The sequence below is a fragment of the Bombina bombina genome, chromosome 5 (genome assembly GCF_027579735.1).
Source record: "Bombina bombina isolate aBomBom1 chromosome 5, aBomBom1.pri, whole genome shotgun sequence".
Lineage (NCBI taxonomy): Eukaryota > Metazoa > Chordata > Amphibia > Anura > Bombinatoridae > Bombina > Bombina bombina.
Window position 1 is genome coordinate 11,594,312 of NC_069503.1, and position 18,205 is coordinate 11,612,516.

General features: G+C 39.9%; 1 protein-coding gene across 3 annotated transcripts in view; it reads left to right on the forward strand.

Moving 5' to 3' along the window:
• NOS3 (nitric oxide synthase 3) overlaps positions 1-18,205 on the forward strand; it is a 720,543-nt gene that overhangs the window by 231,835 nt on the left and 470,503 nt on the right. For all 3 annotated transcript variants that reach the window (XR_008402467.1, XM_053713262.1, XM_053713263.1), the window contains exon 4: positions 13,179-13,341. Coding sequence is in view for 2 of the 3 variants with exons in the window: in XM_053713262.1 (XP_053569237.1) it covers positions 13,179-13,341 (163 nt within the window). In the remaining variant the exon portion in view is untranslated. The remainder of the gene's footprint in view (positions 1-13,178; positions 13,342-18,205) is intronic.

Genomic DNA, 18,205 nt, shown 5'->3' on the forward strand with positions numbered 1-18,205 from the left:
ATCTAACCCAAACCCCCCTTAAATAAACCTAACACTAAGCCCCTGAAGATCTCCCTACCTTCATCCAAGCGGGGCAGAAGAGGTCTTCCATCCGATTGAAGTCTTCATCCAAGAGGCATCTTCTATCGTCATCCATCCGGAGCGGAGCGGCAGCATCCTGAAGACCGCCGACGCGGAACATCCATCCTGGCCGACGACTGAACAACGAATGACGGTTCCTTTAAATGACGTCATCCAAGATGGCGTCCCTCGAATTCCGATTGGCTGATAGGATTCTATCAGCCAATCGGAATTAAGGTAGGAATATTCTGATTGGCTGATGGAATCAGCCAATCAGAATCAAGTTCAATCCGATTGGCTGATCCAATCAGCCAATTAGATTGAGCTCGCATTCTAGTGGCTGTTCCGAAATTATTCCTATTTAAAGCTAAATACTTACCTGTAAAATAAACCCTAATATAGCTACAATATAAATTATAATTATATTATAGCTATTTTAGGATTAATATTTATTTTACAGGTAACTTTGTATTTATTTTAACCAGGTACAATAGCTATTAAATAGTTAAGAACTATTTAATAGCTAAAATAGTTAAAATAATTACAAAATTACCTGTAAAATAAATCCTAACCTAAGTTACAATTAAACCTAACACTATACTATCAATATATTAATTAAATACAATACCTACAAATAACTACAATGAAATAAACTAACTAAAGTACAAAAAATAAAAAAGAACTGGTGGGCGGAGCCAGCAGTGAGCAGAAGAGGTCGCAGATTTTTAGAGCTCCTACATAACTTCAACTAAATATGATTTAAAACCTGATTTTTTGACACACCGAAAACCAATACCATAGTGGGACTCCCTATACAACTCCCATCTGCAGCTTGGAAGTCACTAAATTTTGTTATTCTGCCAATTCTTGTGGGTTATGCTTGGAAATCCTACTCTGGGTCTATAGTGACGACGGCCATTTTCCCGCACCCGCAGACACACAGTTACTATGGCTGATACCCACTGGATATTTGTTGAGATCACTAAACTCCTGACCCACCATCACAACAAGCTTATTGCCGCTTTGGATGAAGCGGTGGAACCGGAGGAGCGGTGCAAGATCCAGATAATACTGTCTCCGGACCAAAATGAGGTAGACACTGATCGGGGGGATGCCTTGGGGCCCCGGCATCCCTCACATATCTTTAGTCTCACATTTGCTGACCCTGGGACATATCGGGAGGCTGAGGGGGTCACCATTACGCTCTTGCTTACCAGCACGGTCCTACAACTCCACACGGGAGAGGATCTCACTTGCATAGCTGTTTTAGATGATGCAGAGAGTCAGGGACCTCAAGGGAACACAAAGGGCCTTGACGCCATTAGAACTAACTGCCTCCCTGTCACTCACTGTGCTTTCTTAATAGGCCTAAAGATAAATCAAGCATCAGAACAGCTCTCTCTGATATGGGAACAGCGTTGCTTGTTCCGTTCCTCCTGGTTTAAGACTTTTGAGGCTGATAGTGAATGGCTTCATTTCTGCACTGAGAAAGCCGGAATTGGATAAGTAGCTTTAAAACCACGATCTCCCCATCTAACACAGAATTTATATAATTTGGCTCGATGTATTGACACCATTCTTGACGGACAAAGTTGAAATGAATAAGGCACGCCATGATATTGAGGACATAACTGACAACAGCAAATGTGACAATATTGCAAGTTTAATATCTCAGCAGGTTTGGGATCTATTTTAATCCCTCTAAGGACCACAAAGTATTTCTATGTGACTGCCCTTCATGAAGAGATTGCTATGGTTTGAGGCCCATTTGTCTAAATCTGTATGTGTGCCATATAAGTATAGCAGGATAAATTTGTCACTAGGAGGTTCTGCATCCAGAGACATTGGGCAAAATACTGAACTCTAACACTTATATCAAGCTTGCTGGTTATATTTTTCTAGATGTTTGTCTCATTACTATGCTTACTCCCAGGTTCTTAAATGGACTAAACAGTATATATCCCATGTTGTTCTATATAGGACTTGTTTATATTTGTTTGCACAAGGTTATGAGGTTAACCCAAGTAGGAAGTAATTTTCAATCCTGTGTTACACCGACTTATGTGCTGCACAGGAGTTCAACTACAGTGGCATTATACCTCTCTACTCATTATTTGAACAGCGTGCTGGATATACAGCTCAGAGATTATCTGCATTTATATATAGATAGTCAAGTGAAAGGCGTAGGACTTGGGGTGACACTCAGCTCTATATGTCTGGATGGACTATGGTTATGTGATGTCATATTATTGTCACTTCAGGCTATTTAATTTGTATGATATTGGTTATGCGCCATTTACTGCCCTATGCCAAGTAACTTCACAGACATAAGACAGCCCATATACCTTAGCTATACACACATAGTTCATTAAATGTTGTCCTGTCCTTTTTAGCTGGGGGCTAAACCTCCTCTACCTACAGTTAATTAACTCTATAATCCCCCCACACAAATATTCTAAGGCTGCTACAAGATAGCATACATATACCTAGCTTATCTAGATCAAGGTTACCCCTTCTAGCACCTTTGTTATTTTATTATACTCAGCTTGCCACCTCTTCCCCCCCATAATGTATCTTCCTAATTGGAAGAGCTACTCAAGCGGTTTAGCTTAATTGTACCGCAACCTTTTATGTTGAAAGTATTATTGTGACATCTTTCTATTTAATTTGTGTTAGCTTTCTTTTTGCTCTATTGAGAGATATGTATTTTGTATCGCTAAATTTTTCTGAGATCTATTGGCTAAGATTATATCTCTAAGGGTATATCAGATGTAGAAATAAGATTTGAAAATGTTCTAGTCTCTTAGCAACAAAAAAGGAAAAACTTGGGGTTTACTTTAAAGGGACAGTATACACTCATTTTCATATAACTGCATGTAATAGACACTACTATAAAGAATAATATGCACAGATACTGATATAAAAATTCAGTATAAAACTGTTTAAAAACTTACTTAGAAGCTGTCAGTTTACCTCTGTTGAAAAGGTAGCTGGAAAGCCCACTGCAAGTGGCAAATAAGACACTCCCCCCCTCCCCCTTCTTTTGCATATGAAAAGACCCTTTACACAAACAGGAGCAAGCTGGAGTAGGTAGTCGAGCGTATTCACATAAAACTTTGGGGCTTGGTTAGGAGTCTGAAAATCAGAGCAATGTTATTTAAAAATAAGCAAAACTATACATTAATTTAAAAAAAAAACTTTATGGGCTATATAAATAGATTATCTACAAAACATTTATGCAAAGAAAAAATGAGTGTATAATGTCCCTTTAAGTGAGTTTACTATTTATGATATGCAACAAACTGAACCCTATATAATGATATAGTGGTTATTGTAACTTCTTTTTTTTATGTCTTTTATTTGTTGTAATGCATCTATACCTCAATAAAAATATTTAAAAAAAATAAATAAATAAAAAAGAACTAAGTTACAAAAAATAAAAAAATAATTACAAACATAATAAAAATATTACAACAATTTTAAACTAATTACACCTACTTTAAGCCCCCTAATAAAATAACAAAGACCCCCAAAATAAAAAATGCCCTACCCTATTCTAAATTACTAAAGTTCAAAGCTCTTACCAGCCCTGAACAGGGCCCTTTGCGGGGCATGCCCCAAGAAGTTCAGCTCTTTTGCCTGTAAAAAAAACACATACAATACCCCCCCCCAACATTACAACCCACCACCCACATACCCCTAATCTAACCCAAACCCCCCTTAAATAAACCTAACACTAAGCCCCTGAAGATCATCCTACCTTGTCTTCACCTCACCGGGTATCACCGATTGGTCCTGGCTCCAAAATCTTCATCCAACCCAAGCGTGGGCTGGCGATCCATCATCCGGTGGCTCAAGAGGTCCAGAAGAGGCTCCAAAGTCTTCATCCTATCCGGGAAGAAGAGTAGATCCGGACCGGCAACCATCATCTTCCAAGCGGCATCTTCTATCTTCATCCGATGAGGACCGGCTCCATGCTGAAGACCTCCACCGCGGACCCATCTTCATCCGGCGACGTCCAACTGAAGAATGACGGTTCCTTTAAGGGACGTCATCCAAGATGGCGTCCCTCGAATTCCGATTGGCTGATAGGATTCTATCAGCCAATCGGAATTAAGGTAGGAATATTCTGATTGGCTGATGGAATCAACCAATCAGAATCAAGATCAATCCGATTGGCTGATCCAATCAGCCAATCAGATTGAGCTCGCATTCTATTGGCTGATCGGAACAGCCAATAGAATGTGAGCTCAATCTGATTGGCTGATTTTTCATTTTACTTTTTTTTTTTTCTCTTCTTCTTTATTTTTAACATTTAATTTTATATTCATTTTTTAATTTTACATGCTCTATTCACATATGTTTTATTCTTGATATGCCTTATTGCACTAATATTATTTTTTTCATTAGCAAGATACCTCCCTTGGTAGGTACACATTGCCTCAATTTAGCAATTCTAGAGCCCTTATTCAATGTACCCCCCTTTTTCTTTTCCATTCACAAGTGAGACCTTGTGATATATAGGAATAATGCCTTCCCTAAACCTATTAGTCCATCCAAAACTCAGTCCCATAACTCACAATGAGAATTTTATGGTACAGTAAACATTACAAGTGTCTCGGTTACCAATATAGGAACTCAATGCTATGAAGAAAACTAACCCATAAAATTTAAGAATAACCTATCAATGGTTCTTTGTGGCCTAAGGGCCAAATTAATTTAAAGATACTTTAGATACAGAATTTAGTAGCACGCTGACAAATATCACAAGGTATATCGAAAAGATAGGAATTGAATAAAGAACAAAAAATAAAAAATTAAAAATAAAAGATAAAACCAACAAATAATAACATACACTAACACATGACACCAATATAAAAATAAATAAATAAAAAAATAAATATAAAAAAATACAAAATAGTAGTAACAGTAATCACATTGCACACCTAGGATGTGTGTTTTTAACACAATCATCGGGCCCAGGTGTGGAGATTATCCCTTTTTGGACCCTCTCCGCCCCTGGCCCCTGGTTTTTTAGCCTGAATGTAGTAAATGTTGTGCCAATGGTCCATCCTAACTAATTCACCATCACTTGATTTTAGCATCACTTTTAATTATTTCTCATGTTTTCCCTTTTTTCCATTTTTGCACCTAAAATATTTTCCTTTTGATCCTCCCAATAGATCATAGAAAGTTATTCACTGATTTATTCACTTATACACCCACTTGAGATAGTACACGTTTACACCTGGTATATTATTACAGGGACCAGTACTGGGACTGGTACTGCCCACTTCTGTGATTTTTTGTTCCATTGGCCGACACCCTTTATATAAATCTTTCACAGGTAACACCACTAGATCTCTGATGAAGCGCATGTGAGCATGCGCGAAACGCGTCAGATCTAGCACCCCTTGCACACCTGTGTTTGTGCTAACCACCTTTGTATACCAAATAAAGTCACCTGGCTTCAAGTTCCTGAGTCCTCGCTTTTCTTCTTGTATCCTGTATCCGGCTGAGCTAGCCCTGAGGACCGGAACCATCATCCACTACTTCAGTCCTGTTTTTCTACACAACTACCTGGCGTACCTCTGCACAGCACCCTGCTTTTTGTCCCCTGGTGGACTCCGACAGTGGAAAAAGCAGCCCAGGTTTGCCTGTGATTGGTACCTTGTCATCGACGTGCCATCGACTTAGCACGCTGCGTGCTTCGACCATCCGCTGCTCCATTACAGCACCGAGCCTTCCGTGGTCCCCTGGTGGATCCAAATAACGACAACTCCGGTGTAGGCCCATCTCACTGTCGGTCGCCTTAGACACGTCATACTGAGCGACACAGCGGCAGGCACGCAGCACGACTGGGCGCACAGATACGTAAGACGTCATCACCGGCGACGACGCGGGGTATAGACCACATCATACCACGCCGAAGACGGGTTCCTTTCCTACAGCAGCAGCAACTTTGCAAAACAGGTGTCTACTTCAGCGGGCTCACAGAGGAGCAGAGACAAAGCGACTACATCCATTTACGTGAGCTAGCAGGAAAACACAGCAGCACTCACGTATCACTTTCTGCAATTTCAACTTTCCAGCAGACACAACCCCACTGAGGGACTTGGCCTGATACCATCAAAACAGGTAGCTATATGCTCTGGATCGTTGTTTATTTATCTGTTTGCTTGTTTTGTCTTGAAACATCAGCTCTTGTATCTTGTGCCACCGCAAATACTGTCAGCTCAGTTCTTACTGACCGACATACTCACGCTGACTATAACGACATTGCACCTAATAGACACCTGTTTTGATACGAACAGTATTGGTCATTTTACCTATACAGGACTGAACTTTAACAACCGATAAGAGAGACAGCATCATCCTTTTGTTTCTTAAACTGGTTTTGCTCATAATTCTGTTCTCTCTTTAGTTACATATTTTTCATTGATATACAATGGCTGAATTGCCAGAAACTGCAACCACACATCCCACAGGGGAATCCTCTGATGACAAACGTAGGCATATTTTGGCCACAGCACTTCAAGGGGCTAATGCTTTACCAACAGTACCTAGGGAAGAAAATTTGCCCTCATTATTTTCAGGCCTGGAGAAACTCCGATTTAAGGAGACCAATCTCTGGTGGGACATAGAATTCCTGAACTTGTATATTAAGGAGGGGAAGGTCCCACGTGGGCTAAGGATGAAAAAATTCCCCTCCTTTGCTCAACAACTACCAGAGTTCATGGAGGAGTGGAACCACACTCTAACCAGATGTTCCATGACCCTTATGAACCAACTACTGAGACATAAAAGACAGGAAAGAGACCTAATCCTGACAGAAATCAAAGCTACAGAGACTCACATCCAACCTTTTGAGGCCACTACCCAATATAAAGATTACACAGCCCAACTAGAGGAAACTATCAACAAATTAGATATGGACTTATCCAGCAGAAAAGTGTCTAAATATAATCGTGACACTAAGGACTATGACCTCAACATAGTTTACTCATGGCAACAACTCAGGCCCACTAGGGGGAGGGGGAATTCCAACACCTCTAAGAATAGTAATAAAAAACGTAGGGGCAACACAAATGGGAAGAAAGTCACTTTTTCTAGTATAGAAACCACTGACTCAGAAACATCTCTCCCACAATCCCCCAGCACTCCCACAGCCGAGCCTAGTGAACCCTCCACCTCTGCCAATATAGACACTAGTGTCCCTACTAGAACGACTCTGGCCACCCTTGTCAAATCACCCAGCCAAACTAGTACCCCCAAAGCATCTAGTCAGGCACATCGGTACCCCAGCAGGGCGGCCTCAAAAAAACAAAAAGAAATAACGAATGTGATAAATCTATCAAAAATTCAACTCACATCTGCACAGATTTCTATACTAAATAAAGGACTCACTTTTGCACCCAGCACGAATTTTGATGTCTTTTCTACTGTTATAGACATCAACAGACTAGTCCGCAAACTCACACTAAGGAAACACTTTTCTGAGACACACATGGAGAATCCTCCTCCAGAGCCTCCCCCAACACTTTTAGGCAATATTCACTCAGGCCTACTATTTAGAGACCAATGTGATTTTAATACATTATTATCACTACAAAGCAACACCTTTAGTCCCTCATTATCCACACACAATTTCCCATACAAAGACCGCTCATTCTTTTACCCTGTTCAGGCCAGAAGTCCCAATATCGAATTATATCAAGATACTGTACTGAGAGATATTATATCACTCCATGAGACTATAAAAGACACTCATACAACAGTCAAACACAATATTACTCATGAGGAAAAAAATGCACTGGCAGAACTAGAGATCAATCCTGACATAGTAATCACACAGGCTGACAAGGGTGGGGCCGTAGTCATCCTCAACACCACTGATTATATGGAAGAAATTGATGTGCACCTTGGGGACACTTCCACCTACACACGTTTAGGTTATGACCCCACCTCTAGGTTCAGCCTAGAACTGCTTTCGTTCCTGGACACGGCCCTAGAGAATGGTTTCATTACCAAGGAAACCATGGAATACCTATTTGTAGAGAACCCTCTGACTCCAACCTTCAGGGTCGTGCCCAAGATACACAAGACCCTGACCAGACCCCCAGGGAGACCCATAGTGGCTAGCATGGGGTCCCTATGTGAGAGACTGGGGGCCTGGCTAGATTCAGTCCTACAACCCATAGTTACCTCACTGCCAGGCTATATCAGAGACAGCGCACACCTTCTTCACCAACTGAATGACATCAAGTGGCAACCCACTTTTCAGTGGCTCACCATAGATGTGACAGCCCTTTACTCCAGTATACCGCACTCAAAGGGACTGGAGGCCCTGGGCAAAATGATTAGGAGATATACTTCATTCTCTGACGAATACATCCAATTTGTAGTTTCCACTGCCAAATTTCTTCTCTCACACAACTACTTTGTCTCTGGGGGGGAATTCTACTTGCAGAATTGTGGCACAGCCATGGGGGCAAAATTTGCCCCCACGTATGCCAATTTATACATGGGCTGGCTGGAACTTAACAGCATTTATGCTGATGACTTCCCCCTCAGGGACAATCTAGTTGTGTATGGCCGCTATATTGACGACCTTATAGTCATTTGGAATTCAGACAACCGGACAGAGGTACATACTCTGGTAGACCTACTCAATGACAACCAGTTTAATCTTAAATTTACATATTCGTCATCACCTAATTCTATAGCTTACCTAGATTTACACCTTTACATAGATGAAGGATCTAACATCATTTCTACAATACACAGGAAGACTCTAGCACGCAATACTATACTTAGAGCTGACTCTTGTCATGTCAGACACACTATTAGGGGCATCCCTAAAGGTCAATATATCAGGGCACATAGAAACTGTTCTAACATTCAACAGTACAGGATACAGGCAGATGCAATCACTCAGAGACTTCTAGAGAGGGGGTACAATAAGAAGTCACTAATACAAACAGCTAATCAAGTGAGCAAAATAGAGAGGCAGACTCTGTTCTCAAGCTACTCTACTAGAAACACTACCAATACTACAAAGAAAAATGCATTTACTGATGAAATTGTCTTTTCTACTCAATACAGCAGACAATTTGATGAGGTCTGCAAAATAGTACTCAAATACCTTCCCATTCTCCAGAGTGACGCCAAACTACAACACATAACTAAACAACAAATTAAATGTGTAGCCAAGAAGGCCACCACAGTGGGAGACAGGGTTAGGAAACATTTTACCAACAAACCTACACCTGGGACACACTGGCTTAGCCTCAGCAAAGGCTTCTTTAAATGTGGCCACACCTGTAAGAGTTGCAATTACACTCAGAAAACAGATCAATTTATTTCCTCCAGCACGGGTAAAACATTTTCTATCAAACAAAGAATAGACTGCACTACCCGTTTTGTAGTATATTTAATTACATGCCGGCAGTGCTCCCACCAATATGTAGGTCTTACCACACGACCACTTAAGGATCGCATCAGACAACACTTATTATCTTTAGAAGATGAAATTCCCAGAACCCCTGTAGCTAAACATTTCCGGTCTCATGGCAATCATATTAAACATCTTTTCAAATTTGTAGGCATCGAACATATTCACAATGACATCAGAGGAGGGGATAGAGTTGGGAAACTTCAGAAGAGAGAGGCATACTGGATATTTACTCTTCGTACCAAATTTCCCCATGGCATAAATATGAGACAAGACCTTGACCTATTCATCGACTAGGTTCGATATATGCCCTACCAGCAGGGGACTCCTTTGCCCCTTCCCTAAAACTTTTCTCTCTCCCTATTTCCCCTCATTATTTTTCCTCCTCTCTCTCTGTCCCACACTCAAGTCCAGGCCCAGGAATGTCTGACCCTAGGTTACTGATTTATTTACACTATTTTTAGTGTTCCCTTTGTCCCTTACTGGTTTGTAACTTACACCTTACATTCAGTCTATTTTTCTGGTTTGTAACTTATACCTTACATTCAGTCTATTTTTCTTCAATGGCCATTGCTGATTTCAGAATTGCATACTGCTCCAATTCAGCATTCATTATTCTTTCTCTGATTTGACCTCCGCATTCCCCACCCGGGTTTCCGTTTTATCACCAAGAGGTTTCTACAGAGCTGGCAAGTAATGCCCAATAGGTTTAGTTTCTCTTTCCCCCCTTGGCCTTGACACGAAAACTAGGTATTCACTCTATACACTGTGTCAACTTGTCTGGCCATTTTGGGCTCATAGAAACCATTACCCACTTGGCCTTGCCCAAGCACCCTGCCTATTACCCTACCCATGCAGCTAAGATATGGCCATAGAAAACTTTTAATTATCACTACTATTTTCATTTTACTTTTTTTTTTTTTTCTCTTCTTCTTTATTTTTAACATTTAATTTTATATTCATTTTTTAATTTTACATGCTCTATTCACATATGTTTTATTCTCGATATGCCTTATTGCACTAATATTATTTTTTTCATTAGCAAGATACCTCCCTTGGTAGGTACACATTGCCTCAATTTAGCAATTCTAGAGCCCTTATTCAATGTACCCCCCTTTTTCTTTTCCATTCACAAGTGAGACCTTGTGATATATAGGAATAATGCCTTCCCTAAACCTATTAGTCCATCCAAAACTCAGTCCCATAACTCACAATGAGAATTTTATGGTACAGTAAACATTACAAGTGTCTTGGTTACCAATATAGGAACTCAATGCTATGAAGAAAACTAACCCATAAAATTTAAGAATAACCTATCAATGGTTCTTTGTGGCCTAAGGGCCAAATTAATTTAAAGATACTTTAGATACAGAATTTAGTAGCACGCTGACAAATATCACAAGGTATATCGAAAAGATAGGAATTGAATAAAGAACAAAAAATAAAAAATTTAAAATAAAAGATAAAACCAACAAATAATAACATACACTAACACATGACACCAATATAAAAATAAAAAAATAAATAAATATAAAAAAATACAAAATAGTAGTAACAGTAATCACATTGCACACCTAGGATGTGTGTTTTTAACATAATCATCGGGCCCAGGTGTGGAGATTATCCCTTTTTGGACCCTCTCCGCCCCTGGCACCTGGTTTTTTAGCCTGAATGTAGTAAATGTTGTGCCAATGGTCCATCCTAACTAATTCACCATCACTTGATTTTAGCATCACTTTTAATTATTTCTCATGTTTTCCCTTTTTTCCATTTTTGCACCTAAAATATTTTTTTTTTGATCCTCCCAATAGATCATAGAAAGTTATTCACTGATTTATTCACTTATACACCCACTTGAGATAGTACACGTTTACACCTGGTATATTATTACAGGGACCAGTACTGGGACTGGTACTGCCCACTTCTGTGATTTTTTGTTCCATTGGCCGACACCCTTTATATAAATCTTTCACAGGTAACACCACTAGATCTCTGATGAAGCGCATGTGAGCATGCGCGAAACGCGTCAGATCTAGCACCCCTTGCACACCTGTGTTTGTGCTAACCACCTTTGTATACCAAATAAAGTCACCTGGCTTCAAGTTCCTGAGTCCTCGCTTTTCTTCTTGTATCCTATTTGTTTTTATACATCACGTGCTTTTATATATCCATCCTTTGTAGACTCATTAAATATATAATTTTATATACGTTAACATTTGAGTGAATATTACATATATCTCATCTACTTTTTTATCTACTTTTTTATCTCACACATTCCCTTATTTATTTATTAACTGATCGTGGACACCATTTTAAGCAACTTATCCCCTAACAGGGACATTGTAGTGCTGACTTTTGGCATTTTATCTAACTTTCTTATCAAAATCTGGTTGGGAGATTTCGCCTTTCCGAGTACAGCTTGTATGGGTGTTTACTGTGGCGCTGTTTGATACATCTTCTAATTGATATAAATACATAGTTACATAGAAACATAGAAACATAGATATTGACGGCAGATAAGAGCCATAGGCCCAGCAAGTCTGCCCGACCTTACCTAACAGTATAAACTTATCTAGTTCGTAGGATAGCCCTATGCTTGTCCCATGCATTTTTAAAGTCCCCCACAGTGTTTGTTGCTACTACCTCTTGAGGAAGTTTATTCCATAAATCAATCACTCTTTCTGTAAAGAAGTGCTTCCTCAAATTACTTCTGAATCTACTACCCTTTAGCTTGAGCTCATGACCCCTTGTTCTTGAATTTTCCATTTTATGTAAAATACCCACAGCCTCAGTTTTACTAAACCCTTTAATGTACTTGAAAGTTGCTATCATATCACCTCTTTCCCTTCTCTCCTCTAAGCTATACATATTTAGGTCATTGAGCCTATCCTGGTAAGTTTTATTTTTTAGACCATGTACCATTTTGGTAGCCCTCCTTTGCACAGATTCAAGTTTGTTAATATCCTTCTGAAGATATGGTCTCCAGAACTGCACACAATACTCAAGATGAGGCCTAACTAATGATCTATAAAGTGGCATAAGAACCTTACTATTTCTGCTGCAAATACCTCTACCAATACATCCAAGCATTCTGCTAGCCTTACTCGCTGCATTACTACATTGTTTACTAAGTTTTAAATCATCTGAAATAATAATTCCCAAGTCCTGTTCCTCATCTGTAACAGTCAGTAAAGTGTCATTGAGTCTGTAATTAACATTTTGATTTTTCTTCCCTAAATGCATTATTTTACACTTTGCTGTGTTAAACTTTAGACCCCAGTCATTTGTCCAATCCTCCAATTGTTGTATATCACTTCTCATTTTGTCTACCCCCCCTGGAACATCCACTCTGTTGCAAATTTTTGCATCATCTGCAAAGAGACATACTTTCCCCTGTAGCCCTTTGCTGATATCGCAGATAAATATGTTAAACAAAACAGGCCCCAGAACTGACCCCTGAGGAACACCACTAGTAACAGCCCCCTCTGCTGAATGAACTCCATTTACTAAGACACTTTGTTTTCTGTCCTTAAGCCAGCATTCCACCCAGTTCACAATTTTTGAATCTAGACCAAGGAGATATAGTTTGTGAATAAGTTTACTGTGCTTTACTGTGAGTTATGGCACTGACCTCGGCTGATAGACTTCCCCTCCCTATGCGCAGATCTCAGAGTAAAGCCCACACGGAGCGATTGAAAGAGGTTGAGCAGGAGGTAATGACTACAGGAACTTACCAGTTGAAGGAGAATGAGTTGAGCTTTGGTGCCAAACAGGCCTGGCGAAATGCATCCCGCTGTGTGGGTAGAATCCAGTGGTCAAAGTTGCAGGTAAGTGAGCAGAGAGCAGTATATAAGGTTTGTGTACATCATATATAGGTAAAGAGTTTATACTGTATATACCTGCATCAGTAAACCACACAGTGATATATATATATATATATATATCTACACTAGTAAAGCACCCAGTGATATATATATATATCTACACTAGTAAAGCACCCAGTGATATATACCTGCACCGGTAAAGCACACACTGATATATACCTGCACTAGTAAAGCACACAGTGATATATACCTGCACCAGTAAAGCACACAGTGATATATACCTGCACCAGTAAATCACACAGTGATATATACCTGCACTAGTAAAGCACACACTGATATATACCTGCACCAGTAAAGCACACACTGATATTAACCTGCACCAGTAAAACACACAGTGATATATACCTGCACCAGTAAAGCACACAGTGATATATACCTGCACTAGTAAAGCACACAGTGATATATACCTGCACCAGTAAAACACACAGTGATATATACCTGCACCAGTAAAGCACACAGTGATATATACCTGCACCAGTAAAGCACACAGTGATATATACCTGCACTAGTAAAGCACACAGTGATATATACCTGCACCAGTAAAGCACACAGTGATATATACCTGCACCGGTAAAGCACACACTGATATATACCTGCACCAGTAAAGCACACAGTGATATATACCTGAACCAGTAAAACACACAGTGATATATACCTGCACCAGTAAAGCATGCAGTGATATATACCTGCACCAGTAAAACAGTGATATATACCTGCACCAGTAAAGCACACAGTGATATATACCTGCACCAGTAAAGCACACAGTGATATATACCTGAACCAGTAAAACACACAGTGATATATACCTGCACCAGTAAAGCATGCAGTGATATATACCTGCACCAGTAAAACAGTGATATATACCTGCACCAGTAAAGCACACAGTGATATATACCTGCACCAGTAAAGCACACACTGATATATACCTGCACCAGTAAATCACACAGTGATATATACCTACACCAGTAAAGCACACAGTGATATATACCTGCACCAGTAAAGCACACAGTGATATATACCTGCACTAGGACAGCACACACTGATATATACCTGAACCAGTAAAGCACACACTGAATTATACCTGCACTAGTAAAGCACACAGTGATATATACCTGCACCAGAAAAGCACACACTAATATATACCTGCACCAGTAAAACACAGTGATATATACCTGCACCAGTAAAGCACACACTGATATATACCTGCACCAGTAAAGCACACACTGATATATACCTGCACTAGTAAAGCACACACTGATATATACCTGCACCAGTAAAGCACACAGTGATATATACCTGCACTAGTAAAGCACATAGTGATATATACCTGCACCAGTAAAGCACACAGTGATATATACCTGCACCAGTAAATCACACAGTGATATATACCTGCACTAGTAAAGCACACACTGATATATACCTGCACCAGTAAAGCACACACTGATATTAACCTGCACCAGTAAAACACACAGTGATATATACCTGCACCAGTAAAGCACACAGTGATATATACCTGCACCAGTAAAACACACAGTGATATATACCTGCACCAGTAAAGCACACAGTGATATATACCTGCACCAGTAAAGCACACAGTGATATATACCTGAACCAGTAAAACACACAGTGATATATACCTGCACCAGTAAAGCATGCAGTGATATATACCTGCACCAGTAAAACAGTGATATATACCTGCACCAGTAAAGCACACACTGATATATACCTGCACCAGTAAATCACACAGTGATATATACCTACACCAGTAAAGCACACAGTGATATATACCTGCACCAGTAAAGCACACAGTGATATATACCTGCACTAGGACAGCACACACTGATATATACCTGCACTAGTACAGCACACACTGATATATACCTGAACCAGTAAAGCACACACTGAATTATACCTGCACTAGTAAAGCACACAGTGATATATACCTGCACCAGTAAAGCACACACTAATATATACCTGCACCAGTAAAACACAGTGATATATACCTGCACCAGTAAAGCACACAGCGATATATACCTGCACCAGTAAAGCACACACTGATATATACCTGCACTAGTAAAGCACACACTGATATATACCTGCACCAGTAAAGCACACAGTGATATATACCTGCACCAGTAAAGCACACAGTGATATAAACCTGCACCAGTAAAGCACACAGTGATATATACCTGCACCAGTAAAGCACACATTAATATATACCTGCACCAGTAAAGCACACACTGATATATACCTGCACTAGTAAAGCACACACTGATATATACCTGCACCAGTAAAGCACACAGTGATATATACCTGCACTAGTAAAGCACACAGTAATATATACCTGCACCAGTAAAGCACACACTGATATTAACCTGCACCAGTAAAGCACACAGTGATATATACCTGCACCAGTAAAGCACACACTGATATATACCTGCACCAGTAAAGCACACATTAATATATACCTGCACCAGTAAAGCACACAGTGATATATACCTGCACCAGTAAAGCACAAAGTGATATATACCTGCACCAGTAAAGCACACAGTGATATATACCTGCACTAGTAAAGCACACAGTGATATATACCTGCACCAGTAAAGCACACACTGATATATACCTGCACCAGTAAAGCACACATTAATATATACCTGCACCAGTAAAGCACACACTGATATATACCTGCACCAGTAAAGCACACAGTGATATATACCTGCACTAGTAAACACACAGTGATACATATCTGTACTAGTAAAGCACACACTGATATATACCTGCACCAGTAAAGCACACAGTGATATATACCTGCACCAGTAAAGCACAAAGTGATATATACCTGCACCAGTAAAGCACACAGTGATATTAACCTGCACCAGTAAAACAGTGATATATACCTGCACCAGTAAAGCACACAGTGATATATACCTGCACCAGTAAAGCACACACTGATATATACCTGCACCAGTAAAGCACACAGTGATATATACCTGCACCAGTAAAGCACACACTGATATATACCTGCACCAGTAAAGCACACATTAATATATACTTGCACCAGTAAAGCACACACTGATATATACCTGCACCAGTAAAGCACACAGTGATATATACCTGCACTAGTAAACACACAGTGATACATATCTGTACTAGTAAAGCACACACTGATATATACCTGCACTAGTAAAGCACACCGTGATATATACCTGCACTAGTAAAGCACGCAGTGATATATACCTCCACTAGTAAAGCACACAATGATATATACCTGCACCAGTAAAGCACAATGATACATACCTGCAATAGTAAAGCACACAGTGATATGTACCTGCACTAGTAAAGCATGCACTGATATATACCTGCACTTGTAAAGCACGCACTGATATATACCTGCACCAGTAAAGCACGCACTGATATATACCTGCACCAGTAAAGCACACACTGATATATACCTGCACCAGTAAAGCACGCACTGATATATACCTGCACCAGTAAAGCACACACTAATATATACCTGCAGCAATAAAGCACACAGTGATATATACCTGCACCAGTAAAGCACACAGTGATATATACCTGCACCAGTAAAGCACACATTAATATATACCTGCACCAGTAAAGCACACAGTGATATATACCTGCACTAGTAAAGCACACAGTGATATATACCTGCACCAGTAAAGCACACAGTGATATATACCTGCACCAGTAAAGCACACAGTGATATATACCTGCACTAGTAAAGCACACAGTGATATATACCTGCACCAGTAAAGCACACACTGATATTAACCTGCACTAGTAAAGCACACAGTGATATATACCTGCACTAGTAAAGCACACACTGATATATACCTGCACCAGTAAAGCACACAGTGATATATACCTGCACTAGTAAACACACAGTGATACATATCTGTACTAGTAAAGCACACACTGATATATACCTGCACTAGTAAAGCACACACTGATATATACCTGCACTAGTAAAGCACGCAGTGATATATACCTCCACTAGTAAAGCACACAATGATATATACCTGCACCAGTAAAGCACAATGATACATACCTGCAATAGTAAAGCACACAGTGATATGTACCTGCACTAGTAAAGCATGCACTGATATATACCTGCACTTGTAAAGCACGCACTGATATATACCTGCACCAGTAAAGCACGCACTGATATATACCTGCACCAGTAAAGCACACACTGATATATACCTGCACCAGTAAAGCACGCACTGATATATACCTGCACCAGTAAAGCACACACTAATATATACCTGCAGCAATAAAGCACACAGTGATATATACCTGCACCAGTAAAGCACACAGTGATATATACCTGCACCAGTAATGCACACATTAATATATACCTGCACCAGTAAAGCACACAGTGATATATACCTGCACTAGTAAAGCACACAGTGATATATACTTGCACCAGTAAAGCACACAGTGATATATACCTGCACCAGTAAAGCACACAGTGATATATACCTGCACTAGTAAAGCACACAGTGATATATACCTGCACCAGTAAAGCACACACTGATATTAACCTGCACTAGTAAAGCACACAGTGATATATACCTGCACTAGTAAAGCACACACTGATATATACCTGCACCAGTAAAGCACACAGTGATATATACCTGCACCAGTAAAGCACACACTGATATTAACCTGCACTAGTAAAGCACACAGTGATATATACCTGCACTAGTAAAGCACACACTGATATATACCTGCACTAGTAAAGCACACAGTGATATATACCTGCACCAGTAAAGCATACAGTGAT